The sequence below is a fragment of the Notamacropus eugenii genome, chromosome 1, assembly GCF_028372415.1.
Source record: "Notamacropus eugenii isolate mMacEug1 chromosome 1, mMacEug1.pri_v2, whole genome shotgun sequence".
In the NCBI taxonomy this organism is placed as follows: domain Eukaryota; kingdom Metazoa; phylum Chordata; class Mammalia; order Diprotodontia; family Macropodidae; genus Notamacropus; species Notamacropus eugenii.
This window is the reverse complement of record NC_092872.1, coordinates 377,412,201-377,428,742: the sequence shown is the minus strand read 5'-3', so window position 1 is coordinate 377,428,742 and position 16,542 is coordinate 377,412,201. Positions and strand designations below refer to the sequence as shown.

The 16,542-nt window shown below is 39.2% G+C and overlaps 1 protein-coding gene across 1 annotated transcript in view; it reads left to right on the top strand.

The window, feature by feature from the left end:
• The window catches only part of PDE6A (phosphodiesterase 6A), a 95,414-nt gene that overhangs the window by 29,423 nt on the left and 49,449 nt on the right, over positions 1 to 16,542 (top strand). The window contains exons 9-10 of the mRNA XM_072630689.1: positions 5,328 to 5,477; positions 14,579 to 14,722. Of these exons, the coding sequence (XP_072486790.1) occupies positions 5,328 to 5,477; positions 14,579 to 14,722 (294 nt within the window). The remainder of the gene's footprint in view (positions 1 to 5,327; positions 5,478 to 14,578; positions 14,723 to 16,542) is intronic.

The following is a 16,542-nucleotide window of genomic DNA, read 5'->3' as shown; positions in this document are numbered from 1 at the left end:
TGAGTGTTTCTGACTCCAGGACGATACTAGATCCACTACACCACCTTGCTGCCTTGTCTTTGCCTTAGTTCCAGTACTTAAAAGATCTTCCCTTCTCACCTCTGCCAAAGCTCAGTTCAAATGCACTTCCTATGAGACATCTTTCCTGATTCCCCCAGTTGTTAGTATTCTGCCCTTACCAAAAATGAAGGAAAGAAGGAAGGAAGGAAGGAAGGAAGGAAGGAAGGAAGGAAGGAAGGAAGGAAGGAAGGAAGGAAGGAAGGAAGGAAGGAAGGAAGGAAGAAGGAAGGAGGGAAATTGCATTCTATCGTTTTGCCTATATTTTAAAGTTTACTTATCTTAGTGCATGTTTTTCTCTTCAGTAAAATGTAGGCTCTTTGAAAGTAGAGACTGTTTTGTCTCCCCAGTGGTCAGCAAAATGCCTAACCTAATAGACCTAAAGAGATACTTTTAAAACCTTAATTGAATTTCTTTCTCTGAAAAGAAGAGTAATATGGATTAAACTGTCTACAAAGCACCTTTTCTTCTAGCTCTAAAATTCAGTGAGTATTCAGACATTACAGGGTCTGACAAAGATTTGCAGATGAAGATCTGTAGAAAATAATAAAGAAATAGAGAATACAATGGACCAATGCTGGCTTTCTAAATTTTAATTTTTTAAAGTTTTTTTATACTATAATGACGTTCCAATAAACCCTGTCCCTGCTCCAGTTGAATCTTCCCATGTGACAAAGAAAATGTTAAGCAAAACCCAACCATTAGAGTTATCTTATCTGATAGGTTAATAGATGTTTGTTGATTGACTCATTAGTTCCACAGACTCTACTGGGATAGGAAAAGTATGCTTCATCACCTATTCCAGTGGCCCTCTAAGGGTGTGCCTCAAGTTTCACTCGGTACGCCTTGAAAGCTCTTTCCACACTCTTAAGATTGCTATGCTCCCCATCTTCCCCAGCTGTTGTCTGTGGACTGTTGTGAATGTCATAATAACAGCTGTATCCATGGAGGTGCAGAGCCTTCTGAGTCCCAAGTTAATAAAGGAAGAGGAGAAAGAGGAGGGGTAGGAGAGGAATCCCAAGACCCAGGTAATGCCCTCACTCTTTTGCCATTTGAAACATTCAGTTTGTTCTGTGTCATGGACAAGAAGTCACTTAAATTCAATTAATCTGACTTCAGCTAGGTGGTGCTGTGGATAGACCTAAATACTAGCTAGGTGACCTCTATTTGCCTCAGTTTCCTCAACTGTAAAATGTGGATAATAATAGCACCTATCTCCCAGGGTTGTTGTAAGTATCAAATGAGATAATCGTTGTAAAGCCCTTAGCACAGTTTCTGACACAATGCAGTCCCAGTATTATATAAATATAAGTCATTATTATATTTGTGCTGATTTCCAATCAGTCCTAAGTGCCAAATCCTTTCACATCTTCGGGGTCTGACTGAGATTACTTGATTAAAAAAAAAAAAGATTTTTGTGGGGGGAGGGGGAGATAAATTACTTGCCACACCATGGGGTGAGTGAGGACAGTTCATACAAATTTTTTTTTTTTGTCCGAACTGCTTGTCCTTGTGAATGAGGACAGCTAAAGACAGTCACCTCAAGAATGTACCAAGCTACCTTTTTAGGGTTCACCTGTGTGCTTTCCTCTTAATGGAGAGGGAAGCGTGCCTGATTTTTTTTTTTCTTTGATTATTGTATTTTAGGTTTGGGATAGATCTTTATAAGCAGCAAAGCAGGAGTAAGCCTGAAAGAATTTGATAAAACTTTGTGAATTTGTATAATTATGTGGTAGGGAAGAGTGTAAGTTTCTGATCCATCAATCCATGGAAAGTCTGGACTAGCACAAAAGACTTAATTTGAGGAGTGTCTTAGAACTGCGCACCATGAATGTTAGGTGGACTCCAGGTGCAAGGCTCTGGGGAAGGCAAATAAGAGGAGAACTAGTGGGGCCTCCCCAGTTCTCCAGAGAACTATCCAGAGTTAAGGTTTTAGACTAATTTCTGGCACATTGTTGTTGTTTATCCTTTGGTCTCGAAGAGGACAATGACATCAGGGAGGTGATGCCATGACATGCAAATGAACTGGATTTAAGTGAGGGAGAGCTGTGCAAAGTCATCAGCCTCTCTCTCCTCCAGAGCCATCTGGGTCCAGTGGCAGGATATAGATCAGGATGATTGGAGATGGCCCTGGATGCAGTGGGAGCCTTTTTAAGCTAAGGCCTTTAACAGGTCTCAGTTTGACTAAGGCAATGCCCATTCATCGATTAAGGCTACATAAGAAATGAGGCAGAGAATGGCCTCTTTACCTAGTCAAAAAAAAAAAAAAAACAAACCAATCTGGGAGGGAAAGACCCTCAGGGTTTCTGGCCAGAACAGAAACAATTTCTATTTATATTCACCATGAGCAAATCAGGGCCCAAAGACCAAGTGATCACACAAATGCTTAACTGGCAGCATGAATTTAAGGAGAATTGATCTGGGATGTTCTCTAATCAACCTGATGAACATTCATCTGGGATTTATTATACAGAGAGTTCCAATAGAGAATGGACATGACCCAGAACAGCATGTTAGAGGACAAAGGGCAACTCCATGTTGGGTCTCGGTGACTGAGGCTAGTCTAAGATGAATGGGTGATTTGGGAGCCACACCTTGGCACCTCCTAAGTGATAGATTTCAGAAACTGGGGCTGTCTCCAAAGTGATTTGATTGGCTAGGGCTCACAGAAGGACAGACTCTAGTAAGAGAAGGTCCTTCTCTATACTGGTCTATATAAAAGAATTAAGAAAGAACTCTTCTTTTTTTTCTTCTTTTTTGGGATAACAGGCCAAAGTATAGTGCAGGAGAAAGCTGCACACAATACAATCTACTTTGGGGCAAAAGCACATGAGTGTTACATGTGCTTACCCATAGTTGTTCCTAAGCACAGTTCAGAGACTCAAGATGTAATCATGAACTTTCTAAGCCCAAGAGATGGTAGCAGTTGGGGCAGTAATAGAGATTAAAGGGTTTCTGCATAAGCATATAGCAGAGGCAGGTATGTGTTTGACCATGTGATTGGACAGGGTCTGTAGATCTTGATTTCCTAGATAACATGTACATATTGTCCTTTTCTCTCTGCATGAGTTCATAAGGCCATTTATTATTTGCTAAATTGGCAGTATACTATTAAATTATATCTAAAGGGTCAACTCTCCTTGAGTTGGGAAGGACCTTAGAAAATCAACCATTTATTGCAGTTGCAAATTGACTATAGCAGTGACACCCAGACAACCTCCAAGCACTTTGTAATTGAAAAATACTGAGGAGCTAACCGGCAGCATTCAAATTTGGCCTTTATCTATTGGTTTTCATTAAAAAAGGAACTAATCAGATTTAGCATTGGAGGTAAGGGGAAGAGAAAAGGAAGAAGAAGAAGAAGATGAAGAGAAAGTTTGGGTATGATGATGTAAAATGGTGAAGCATTTTTTTTTATTCTTTTTGACCCCTTTCCACAGATTTTCTTGGCAAAGATACCAGAGTGGTTTGTTATTTCCTTCTCCAGCTCATTTTACAGATCAGGAAACTGAAGCTAACAGCGTTAAGTGACTTACCCAGGGCCATTCAGCTAGTCTTGATTTGAACTCAGGAAGAGGAGTCTTTCTGACTCCTGGCGCAGCACTATATCCACTGTGCCATTTCAATGCCCATGATGATGTATAACAAACACAATAGGGCAGATATTTATAAATCCAATAGATGCCAATTAAAAATGTAGAGCTTGAAAAATGCTAGATCTTTTTTTAGATGTTTTCTTTTTTTTAAATTAATTTTCAGTGTTCTACAATCACTACCATATAACTGAGATTATTATTTTTCCCTCCCTCCCCCCTCCCTCCCTCCTCTTTCCCCTAGACAGCATACAATTTTGTATAGGTTCTACACATACATTCCTATTAAATACATTTTCACTATAGTCATGCTGTGTTGAAGAATTAAAATGAGTGGGAGAAATCATCTAACAAACCAAAATGCAATACACACACACACACACACACACACACACACACACACACACACAGAGAGAGAGAAATGATCTGCTACATTCTGCGATTGAATTTCACAGTTCTTTCTCTGGATGTGGAAGGCATTTTGCCTTAGAACACCATTGGGAATTTTTTTAAGTCCTTGCATTGCAATGAGGTTCCAAGACTACCAGAAAAAATGCTCACAGACTGTGGTCGTTGCTGTGCACAAAGTTCTCCTGGTTCTGCTCCTTTCACTCAGCATCAGATCATGTAAGTCTTTCCAGGCCTCTCTGAAGTCTTCCTGGTCATCATTTCTTATGCACAATGGTATTCCATTACATTCTTATGCCATAATCTATTCAGCCATTCCCCAATTGATGGGCATTCACTTGATTTCCAGTTTTTGGCCACCACAAAGAGAGCTGCTATAAATATTATTGTACATGTAGGACCCTTTCCCAAAATATGCTAGATTTTGAAGAGGTTTTTGAATATGCAACTGACAATGTAGGCTAGGACTGATTACTATAAAAAGAATTGAAAAGAGAGCTTTCCTTTTTTTCCTCTTCTTCCTGGTTGGGATAATTGACCAGAATATATAGTAAGTCCTGACTCAGATTCTTAACTCATTGTATTACACGGTCAACTCTGAAGACTTGAATGGTGATATATGTGAGGATGTACATATATGGGGGTGGAGGGGTGAGGAAGAGTTTGGAAGGTTGGAGTAGTCTGGAAAGTGAAGAGTCTTTTAATGAGTAAGTAGTTTTAGTCCCACAATTAGTTAATGTGCTATGACCAGATCATTTGGTACAGGTAAAGAAACTTTGGTTTGGAGTCAGCAGACCTGAGACTTGGATTCGAATTCCAGCTCACTACTAACTACCTTTGCAACCTTAGGCAAATCTCTTGCAACACTGGTTTCAGTTCCCTTCTCTGTAAAATGAGAGAGTTGGACTAATTAGCCTCTAAGGCTCTAAATTTATGAAAATTTGAATTTCTTTGATTAGATTCTCTAATTTACCTGCCAGGAATTCCCCTGAATCTGCTTCTCCATGTATGGACATCAGCCCACTTCCCTGATAGCCTTTGGAATAAATCACTATCCACATCTAGCTTGTAGAGAGATTTTCTGTGATCTTGAGTTGGATATGTAGTCATAGACTTTGACTAGGGAGTAAAATGAGCAAAATCCAACCTGGTCTGATCCAGATCAATTGGATAATTCTTGAATTCAGCTGAGTGATTCCTGACATTGGTCTAATGACCTCTACAAACAAGTATGGGAGTAACCTTAATATTATTCCTTGCTTTATGTAGAAAGAACCTCTGGATGAATCTGGATGGATGATTAAAAATGTCCTTTCGATGCCCATAGTCAACAAAAAGGAAGAAATCGTTGGAGTGGCTACATTTTACAATCGAAAAGATGGAAAACCCTTTGATGAAATGGATGAGACGCTTATGGAGGTATGTCTCTCCACTATTCCTGTCCCCTCTTCTCCCTTTCTGTGCCTTTTCTGTAAATGGCCAGGAAAAGAGTGATTGGCAGCAAAATAGACTCAGGAAGGCAGACTATTCTGACCCTGCAGAATGATCCTGCATCTACCTGAGGGGAAGGAAGAGGGCTGGAACATATTGTACTGAAATGAAGAGAACCATGATTATTTCAGCACAGGTAGGAGACTGTTTGATCTATGGGCTGTAGAGAGACATCCGTATTAGGAAGACTTAATGTCCTGAACATGACAGGCTGGCCTGAGATGGGACCCATTCTGCTCTGGGGGAGCATCTTAATAATGTGCCTCCTGAAATTTGCTGATCAGAAGGAGCTTCCTAAGAGTGTATTAAAGGAAAGGCTCTCAGAAGTGAAGGTGAAAAAGGTACCAGAGAAGGAAGAGGGGAAAGGATTGTGGTGTCTTTACCAGGAATAACCTGTGTTGCTGATTTCAGGGGAGGTCCCTGTCCCCAAATATATCTTCCATCCCTATAAATCCTCACCCCTTTACACAGCCTGTTTCACCACTACCACTATCACCACCAATTTTCCCAATCAATGATTCAGTGGGGCTAAGAAGTAACTCCTTATGCAGCTAATTCAATTAATTCATACATATACATGGGGTACTAGGAGTTAGTATCAGTCTGTATGGTGGACAAAGGTGCTTTGGGACTCTCAGAGGGGGTCAGGGCTGAGGCTCCTGAGGGAGGAAAGGATAGGGGACATCACAAAGCTTTGGGCAGCCAGGGTAGCTTGCCATCACTGTGTGCTGGGTTAAATAAGAAAGATTAAGAACTCATTACATTGGTCACAATTCTATATGTACTCCCCCTCTAAGTCCCTCTCAATCTCCCTTCACACTTTACCCCACCCACCTTCAAAAAAGAGTGACAGGTGAGAGTCAAGACAGTTTCTTTGATACCAGAATAGGCATTAAAGAAATTATTTCTCCTCCTCTCTGAAGTTTGTCCCCACCTTAAGAAACTCCCTGTTCCCTTGAGAAACTTAACAACCATAAACTTTCAGTGTTTGAAAAGAAGTTAAAGGTCATCTAGTAGCAGAACAGATATCTCCTCTACAACATCTCAGACAAGTGATCATCAAATTCCACTTGGAATTTGACCTAGTAATGGGGAACTCACTGCTTTTGAAGGTAACAAACTCTAGTTTGGAATAGTTCTAATTGTTGGAAAAAGTTTTCCTTAAATTGAAAAGCTCTTGAACAAACAAAGTTGATGATATAGTATAAGACAGATTGATAAGAGGGGAAAATCTTTGCATTAAGTTTCTTAGATAACATAAGACCTAAAGCCATGTTCTCAGTGTAGCTGAGGTCACAGAGCACAATTTTCAGAACTGTAATCTATTATCAACCACATGAAACACTGCTCCAAACTATTAAAATTAAAAAGAAATGCTTACGAAAACAACCCTGAAATTTTGCCTTCAGGAAATTGGCAAAGATGACACAAGGTTTACAAAAGTTAATGCTGGAAAGGTTTTAGAAACACAGGCACACTAATGTATTGTTGATAGAGCTGGGAATTAGTATAACCATTCTAGAAAGCAATTTGAATTATCAAATAATGTTGCTGAAATGTCCATACAATTTGACCCAGAGATCCCACTGCTAGACATATATTCCTAAAGAGATCATTGATGGACAGAAAGCCTCTATATACATGAAAATATTTATAGTAGCACTTTTTGTGGTAACAAAGAACTAGAAACAATGTTCATTGATTGGGGAATGGCTAAACAAATTATGGTATATAAATGCAATGGAATATTACTCTTAATTAAGAAGCAATGAACATGTTTAATTGTTGTTAACCCTTCATTTTTGAGGGGGACCAGTGACATCATGGGTAGCATCTTGACTTGTGAGTGAATGAGATTTAAGTGAGACAGAAATGGATTTAAGTGAGTCAGGGTTGTGCAAAGTCCTCAGCCTCACTTTCTTCCTGAGTTATCAAAGTCCAGTAGCAGGACAAAAGTAAAGAAAGTCATCTTTACTGGTGATGGCCCAGGATGCAGAATTAAGAAATGATGAACATGATGAATATAGACATAGCATCACGTTATAATAATTAGCTTATTTAACACAATGAGGCAGTAAAATGGCTCCCAAGCTCCCCTCTGCTCTCCTCTTCAGCTTAGGGAGTTTATTTTAGATTAAAAGTTCTGAGTTTGCTCACAATTATTCTATGCCCTCCATTAGGACAATTGCTAATACCTAGCAAGAGACTGGACTCTCCACATAGACATATATTTATACTTAACTCTAGTTAACTCCAAGCCTTACTACTGTTGAAACATTTGGGTAACAAAATAGAAGATTATATTATATTGTCTCTGCATCAACAGGCCTTGGGAAAGTTAGAGAAAAAGTTTACTCTTACTTGTAGTTTTCCTCGGCTTTTGCTCTCCACTCTGAGAAGTCTGTGAAGTCAATGACTTTTCTTGGTTCATCAAGTTGGCCGCTGCTCAATCCTCCCTTTGTTCCAGTCTTGCTCCAACCTCTGCAATCTAGGTACTCCCCAGGTTGTTTCTCCCTAGTTCCGGAAAACCTTCTGCCTTTTAAGATCATTGATTAGGGCGTGACCCAGTCTCTCATACAATAACTTTGATCCAAGGAGGGTCTATAGATACAGGCTCTGTTCATACTCAGTTCAGAACGATTCAATCAAAATCTGTTTGCACACTTAATGAAGGCACCAGAGTCAAGAGAGGTGGCTTTGAGCAACCATTTCATAGAAAAGCATAAAAGAACTAAAATAAATTGATGCAAAATGAAGTAAGTAAGCAGAGTCAGGAAGATTATAAACACACATATATATAAATGAATAAGTACATACACGCACACACATGAATGTGTGTGCATGTATACATATATGTGCACATATATGTACCTATATACATGCTTTATATGCACACACACACACGACACTTGCAACAATGGCATTGAAAAAACAGCCACAAAGCAATCAGAACTTAATGTTGCTAAATTAACAAAGAGCAAATTTTGGTCCAAAAGAAGAGTTATGAAAAGATACTTCCTCTTACTCCATAGCAAAGATTCCTTGGATATGGAATATTGAATTTCATGTAAGATTTTTTTCAATGTAATCATTGGTTTTGATGGATTTTTTCCTCTTTCTTAAATTTTGTTGTTGTTTCTGTAAAAGATGACTTTCTGAGAGTGGGAAGGAGAGGGGAAGGGAAAAATCTAGGTGATATAAAGAAGAAAGAAATAAAAATCTATTTTTTAAAGGAAATTTTTCCTTTCATAAAACCACCATTTAGCTCCCTGTAAACTGACCCACCACCCTTCCTCCCCGCAATTTGGTCCTAGTTCTGGTCCTGCCCCTCTGGTGCCAAGCCAAACAATTCCTTTTTCACATGCCAGGCCTTCAAATTCTTCAGTGAGAATAGAGATTCTAGTCTTTTCACCAACTTGGTCACGCTTCTTGGGAGAACCTATCACCTTCCAAAAATGAGTTAATTTGTACTGCATAGTACACTCCATATGTGGACTGAGCAGGGTACAGGAAATCTTCCATATTTGGCACCCTGTGCTTTTATTATTGCAGCCTATATTCATGTTAGCTCTTTTGACTCCCAAAGGACACTGTGGAGTCACAATGAGCTTCCGTGTGGTAAAATAAGGCACCAGTCAGAAAGCGTGCACCTTTACGGAATCTTCATTGCTGGCCCTGGTGCCCTGTATCCCCTCCGGGATTACAATCCCATCCACAAGACATGGGGCTAACCATATGACTCCTTTGCCCAGGAGCTCAACCTTCTCGGGGTGACTCTGGTTCTATAAGGTTGATTTTATAGGGCATCAACATACCTTTATAGGATCAAAATTTACTACTGGAAAGAACCTCAGAGGTCATCAAATTCAATTTCTTCCTTCTATTTTTTATATTTTAACATTTTCATTGCCTTCCTTAGTTTTTATATCACTTTCGTGTTCAAACAGATCCTTCCTCTTCTACCCAGAAATCCATCCTTTGTAACAAGGAAAAAAGTGGTGAAATGTAGTTTAGAAAAATGAAAAAACACATTAATCAAGTCTGATAGTACATGCAATATTATATATCCATCATTCCCTTCCTCTGCAAAGAAGGATGGGAAATATATTATCTCATCTCTTCTTTAGGATTATTATTATTTCCTAAAATTCATTTTCTCCCTTCCTTCCTTCTTTCCTTCCTTCCTTCCTTCCTTCCTTCCTTCCTTCCTTCCTTCCTTCCTTCCTTCCTTCCTTCCTTCCTTCCTTCCTTCCTTCCTTCCCTCCATCCTTTCTTTCTTTCTTATTTTCCTTTCTTTCTTTCTTCCTACCTTTCCATTTACATTGATGTAATCATGTACTTTTTTTTTAGTATAATAGAGTGTGGTTGAGAGATTGGATGTGGTTAATATCATGGGCAAATCAGCTACTCATTCTTTAAATAAGCCCCAATTTTGGATTATAGTGCTACCATTTTCCTATCATCTCCTTAACAATCCCCAGGGGATTTCCCCTTAGTTTCCACTTCCTCTCTTCTCTCATGTCTGTGGAGGAGTAAGACTGCCCAAAGTTAATTGCCTATGAGAAGAGCTTCTGGCTATTACCAAGAGTCCTTCCACCATTAAAATCTGCTTTTCATATTTCTATGCCATTGGGAAAGTTACAAAAAATATTAATAAATCAAAACTCTTTGAGAGTTATTTTCGCTGGATTTAGAACCTCAGCTAGGATAAGATGATGTTATGGATTTTGATATGGGGGTCAGACTTCTTGTCTCTTTTGTACCTATGTTTCACTATCTTTATCAAAAACCTTCTCCCCCACCTCACTAATAAAGACATGCACTGTTACAAAAAAGTTATGACTGGTCATAGTTTTCTAGTGGTTTGGGGTGCTAGGAACCCCAAAATGTAAGGGTACAAGGCGGGAGGAGGGGGTCTGCCTGGAAAGAATTCAAGATTCCTAGTAAATCTTCGAATTTGATTAGGACCAGACTGATACTTTTATACAAAAAAGGGACAAAGGATCAGTGAAAAGATCTTGATGGGGGGTAAATTGCCAGAGGGAACAGTGACAGGGTCTAAATGACTTCAGGAGTGGTATGGGAGTGGGGGCAGGGTGCATCCCATTAAAGAGGTTAAATGGTCCGAGAGTCATAGTGAAAGAACTGCTAAAAGGATTATTGAGCATCTAGGTAGGCTGGGCTGGGCCATATGCCTTAGGCAAGACTCCAGGGAATGAGTTGTGTAGGAGAATCGAGGGATTGGGTTGCTGAAATGTATGGGAAAATTCAGGGTCCAGATTCCATCACCCCATCATACAAATGGGACCCCAAATCTTTTGATGTATGGGGGTAAAGGTCTTGGCTTCTGCTGACAAGGAATAGAGCTGTCCCGGCCTTGTTGGGTCCTGTTCAAGAGGTCAGACTTCAGAACCTGGTTGATGCCAGGTCCAGTGGGTTAAAGACCTTGGACTCAGTGGGAGGTTGGTATGCAGTCTGAGCAGTCATCTGGAAGTTGATGGCCTGGAGGAGACAAATCTGGACAGGAGGTTAAGCAAACAAGGCCTAACAGGAATAAAAGGAATATGATCAGGAGAGGAAAGTGTGGGGGTAGTAGTATTCCCAGTTCCCTAGCTTTCCAGAGAATCCAAAGAATTGGGCATGTGCTTCCAAACAGGGCAACTCCTATGCAGTGGAAGGTGTGCCTGGGTCTGAGACAATCTTGGAACCATCTGTCTTAAATGAAGTCTGAGAGCATTAGGCTTGAAAAGCACCCCCAAGCCTTCCTAGGTGCTGGGAGAGTGACCCCAATTGTAGAGCAAGAAAGGGATAGAGAGAAGGCTGATGTGCCTTGCAATCTTGACTGAAGAAGGGCTTGAGGGAGTTAGGCACTTCCCCGTTACAAGGCCACCAAAATGATGTAATTTGGGGTTTTTGGGAACCCTAAAATGTAAGGGTACAGGACAAGTCTTCCTAGAAAGAATTCAAGCACTCAAGACTTCCTTAAGTCAAAGTAGCAGGGTTTATTGTAACCCAATAGGGTGGGCTAGATTCCTAATAAATCTGCCCCTTGATAGGATGAGATTGATATTTATATACATAAAAAAAGACTGTGAGACTTCAGAGAGGCCTGGAAAGACTTATATGAACTGATGCTGAGTGAAAGGAGCAGAACCAGGAGAACTTGGTACACAGCAACAACCACAGTGTGAGAGGAATTTTTCTGGTAGACTTTATTGGAGCCAATAATTGGTTCTAATTACAGAGCCAAGATTTGAACACTGGTCCTCAAATCCACCATTGCTTTCACTACATCATAATGATGTGGATACAAAGGTGCTCTAAGGGTTAATATTAAGCGTTGCTTTTTCAGTACCTTGTGAGGCCCCTCCTGAGCTTGAGGACATCCTAAAGTCCCTTCCCTTTATCTTGAAATACCATAAAACTTCCCCCTTTTCCTGCACCATAAAATTCTTTGTCTCTCCTCCTCCTGGTCTTAAAGTTTACCCTGTTTCCTTTATCTTGCATCATGAATATTCCTCATCCTGTCCCTAAATTTCCAACCCCCTTTAGATACTCTAGAAATTACATCATCATCCTACAGGCTGTGTAGCTTTCTGTCTACATAAGTCTGGTTCTTTTCCTATATCAGTGCCTTTGTTTAGCTCCTTGCTAAATCTCAGATCCATATGCTTTTGCATCAATAAAGCTCCCACTGACTAAAGAGGTCTAAATGAATTCTTTCAAGTCTGAACCAGCTCTCCCAACTCTGACCTCAACAATGCTGTGTGTGAATTTGGGCAAGTCAGCCTAGACTTTCAGCCTAGGGTTTTTTTTTTTCCTACAAGATGAGTGGCCTGGACTAATGACCCCTAAAGTTCCTTCCCATTCTCAGTCCTACCATCCAATGCATCCACATGACTTGCCCAAGGTCACACAGAAAGTTAGTCACGGAACTGTAGAAACATAGTAGGTTTTGTTTTTCTTTCTTTTTCAATGAGGGGTTAGATAAGAAAGAAGAGAAATAAGATTGATTTTCATTAATTGGAGAAAATATTAATTTTTTTAAGAAAAAAAGAGATTTTAAAATGTAGTAGAAAGAATGGTAAGAAGTACCCTGGTTTGGGAGTCGAGACCCAGATTCTCATCATGGTTCTGCCCCGAATTCATTGTATGTCCTTTGAGAGGTCATTTGACTTGCCTAGATGTCAGTTTCGCCCTTTGTAAAATAAAGGAATGAACTTGCTGACATTTAAGAGCCTTTTGTTTTGTTTTACAAAAATATTTACTGTTTACATTACCTTCTGTTGAAAAAAAAATTATGCGAGACAGAAATAGAAATAGAAAACAAATAGTAAGGGTCAGAAGCCAAGTTGGAATAGGAGAAGATCTGGTAAAAAGGACAGTTTAAATAACTTAGAGGTAGTTTCAGGTCAGAAGCTCTGACCTTCTAAGATAGCTGGGACTAGACCAGAGGTCTCCTCATTTCTATTTGTTCTGAGCTCTTAGACCATTAGGACTTTTCTTATACCACATGTGCATGAGGGGTTATGTTGACTCCATACTACATCCACAGGTAGATAGTGATTATTTGGGAACATTAGGCTCTAGCCCAACTTTAAGAAATCTCATTGTGGACAAATTAGAGGAGCAAGGAATAGTTTATTTATCAGATTTATAAAGAAAGGAAGTTTTTTGACTAAAGAAGAGATAGAAAGCATTATGAAATGCAAGATGGATAATTTTGATTACATTAAACTGAAAAGTTTTTGCACAACCAAACCCAATGCAAACAAAATTCAGATGGATATAGTATTTTGGGAAAGAGTTTTTGCAACTAGTGTCAGTGATAAAGGCCTCATTTCTAAAATATATAGAGAACTGAGTCAAATGTACAAGAATACAAGTCATTCCCCAGTTGATAAATGGTCAAAGGATACGAACAGGGAATTTTCAGAGGAAGAAATTAAAGCTATCTATAATCGTATGAAAAAATGCTCTAAATCACTTTAGATTAGAGAGATGCAAATCAAAACAACTCTGTGAATGCTCATCAATTGGGGAATGGCTGATTAAATTATGGTATATGAATGTAAAGGAATACTATTGTGCTATAAGAAATGATGAACAGGAAGACTCCAGAGAGGCCTGGAAAGACTTATATGATCTGATGCTGAGCAAAAGGAGCAGAACCAGGACAACTTTGTGCACAGCAACAACCACAGTGTGTGAGAGTTTTTTCTGGTAGACTTGGAACTTCATAGCAATGCAAGGACTTAAAAAAAAAAATTCCCAATGGTCATCTAAGGCAAAATGCCTTCCACATCCAGAGAAAGAACTATGGAAGTCAATCACAGAATGTAGCAGATCATTTTGTGTGTGTGTATTATGTTTTGGTTTGTTTTATGATTTCTCCCATTCATTGTAGTTCTTCTACACAACATGACTATAGTGAAAATGTTTTCAATAGGAATGTATGTGTAGATCCTATATGGAATTGTATGCTATCTCGGGGTGGGAGTGGGGAGGTATGGGGCAAGTAGGGGGAAAAAAAAATCAAAGTTATATGGTAGTGATTGTAGAACGCTAAAAATAAATAAAATTTTTTTAAAAAATTAAAAAAAAAGAAATCTCATAGGGACTAATATGGAAATGTTTTACATAATTGCACAAGTATAACTTATATCTGATTGATTCCATCTCAGGAAAGGGGAAGGAGAGGAAAGAATTTGGAACTCAAAACTTTTTTTAAAATGTTAAAAATTGTTTTAACATGTAATTGGGGAAAAATATATCTTTTAAAAAGACACTTCATAGGATTAGTAGGGAAGCTGAAGGTAAAAATGTTAAAATTGTTAAAAAAAATTTTTGAAAAATTGTTAAAAATAATTTTAAAAATACTTATCTGCGTTCCCAGTAAATACTATGCTCTTAATTTTTTTTTCAAAATAACTTTTTAAATTTAACTTTTTATAGCTATTGTCTTTTAACTCAGGAGAAGAAAAGAAGAAATATTTCTTATCCTGTCCATTCTTTCTCTTTCTTTTCAGTCTCTAACCCAGTTCCTTGGCTGGTCTGTCCTAAACCCTGATACCTATGAGTCAATGAACAAGCTGGAAAACAGGAAGGATGTATTCCAGGATATGGTCAAATATCATGTGAAGTGTGACAATGAAGAGATACAGGAAATACTGGTCAGTGCCCCCTTTTTTGGTGTGTTACCCAGTCTTGCCACTTACCTTTCTGTCCTGGGCCATTTTTTTCCCCTAGTCATCCAAAATCTGCATAAAACTTGAGCTTGATATCCTTGCAGCCACATGGAACTCAGGGAATGCTGATCTTCATCTGTTTGGTACCAGTTTTCCATGAAGTGTCTGCTTTCATTGAAGTCTTCTTTGAAATGCCCCCTCCCTAAGTTGTGATATCATCTGAACTTTTAATACTTTGTGCCTCTCCTGTGCACTTACAACCACGGAATCTTAGAGCCAGAAAGGGGCACCTAGTCCAACCTTGTCGTTTTACAGGTGAAGAAACTAAGGACAAGAGAAGTCAACTTGCCCAAGGTCACATAGGTAGTAAGTAGTGGAGGATGGATTCAAACTCTTTGAACTCTAAATTCAGACTTTTCCCACTGCTCCATGCTTATTATGGCCTCTTTTGTATTAGGCTATCTCTGTCTTACCTTCTCCACTTGACTTGGAGCTCTGCGTGGGTAGGGATCCTGCCATTGTTCTCCTTCAGAACTGATTGCAAAAAAGGAAATCTTTATTAAGCACTGATTATGCGCAGAACACTAGGCTAGCCCCTAAAAGAAGGGCCCTTTAGAGCTCCCCTAAAAGAAGGGACCTTTAGAGCTTTACAAATATTATTTCATAACAACCCTGGGAGACAGGTGTTATTATTATTCCTATTTTATAATTGAGGAAAGTGAGGCAGATAAAAGTTAAATGACTTGAACAGGGTCACACAGCTAGGAAGTATCTGAGGATACTTTTGAACTCAGGTCTTCCTGACTCCAGATCCAGCGTTCTATTCATTGTACTACCTTGCTGCCTCTCCAAGGTGGGAGACTTTCAAAAGTCTCTAAGAGTAGGGGCTATTTTTGCCTTTTTAGTATCCTCAATGCTTGGCGCAATGCTTGGTATATAGTGTTTAATAAGAACTCATTGCCCACCTGACTGGTATAATCAGTGAAAACCTACTCAATGAATTTGACCAAACTGGCTGTCTGATTATCTGAACTGAGAAGCAATATCAGTTTTTAGAAAAGACGTCAATATTTAGCTCTTAAATTTATAATCTTAGATGAATAGAGACCTTTAAGAGGAGAGATTTAGAGACAGAAGGGACTTTAGGGTTACTTAATCTGATCCCTCATTTTTCAGATGGCAAAACTGGGGCTGAGTAAAAGTTGTCAACAGATTGACCTTCTGTGTGCCTATGTGCCAGACACTGTGCCAAGGGCTGGGGATGCAAAGAAAAACAAAAATAGTCCCTGTCCTCAAGGAACTCAAACTCAAATGAGATAGAGAGAAGGCAAGCAACTAAGCATCAAGATATGGACAGGATAAACTGGGGATAATCTCAGAGCGAAGTTACTATCATTAAATTGAACTAGGAAAAGCTTCTAAGGTTGGAACTTGTCTAAGGTCACATAGGTAGTAAAGTGAAAGAGCTGGAACCCGATTCTAGACCCCCTTGGTCCAAAGCTAGCATCCTTTCCATTCCATGAATGATTTCTTTGATTCTCCTAAGACTTTGTGGGTTACAGGGTGGCAGCATCATTTAGTGGTGAGAACCCTAGCCTGGGCATCAGAAGTCCTTGCTTTGCTATTGTGAGGTTGAATTAATCACTTCCCATCCTTGAGCCTCAGTTTCTCTTTCTGTAAAATAGGGATAACAATGATTGTAAAATAGGATTGTGAGGAACAGTGCTTTGTAAACCCAAAAGTACTCGAAGTATGAGCTCATGTTGTGAAAGAACATTGAAGAAGGAAGAGAGATGAGAAGAAGA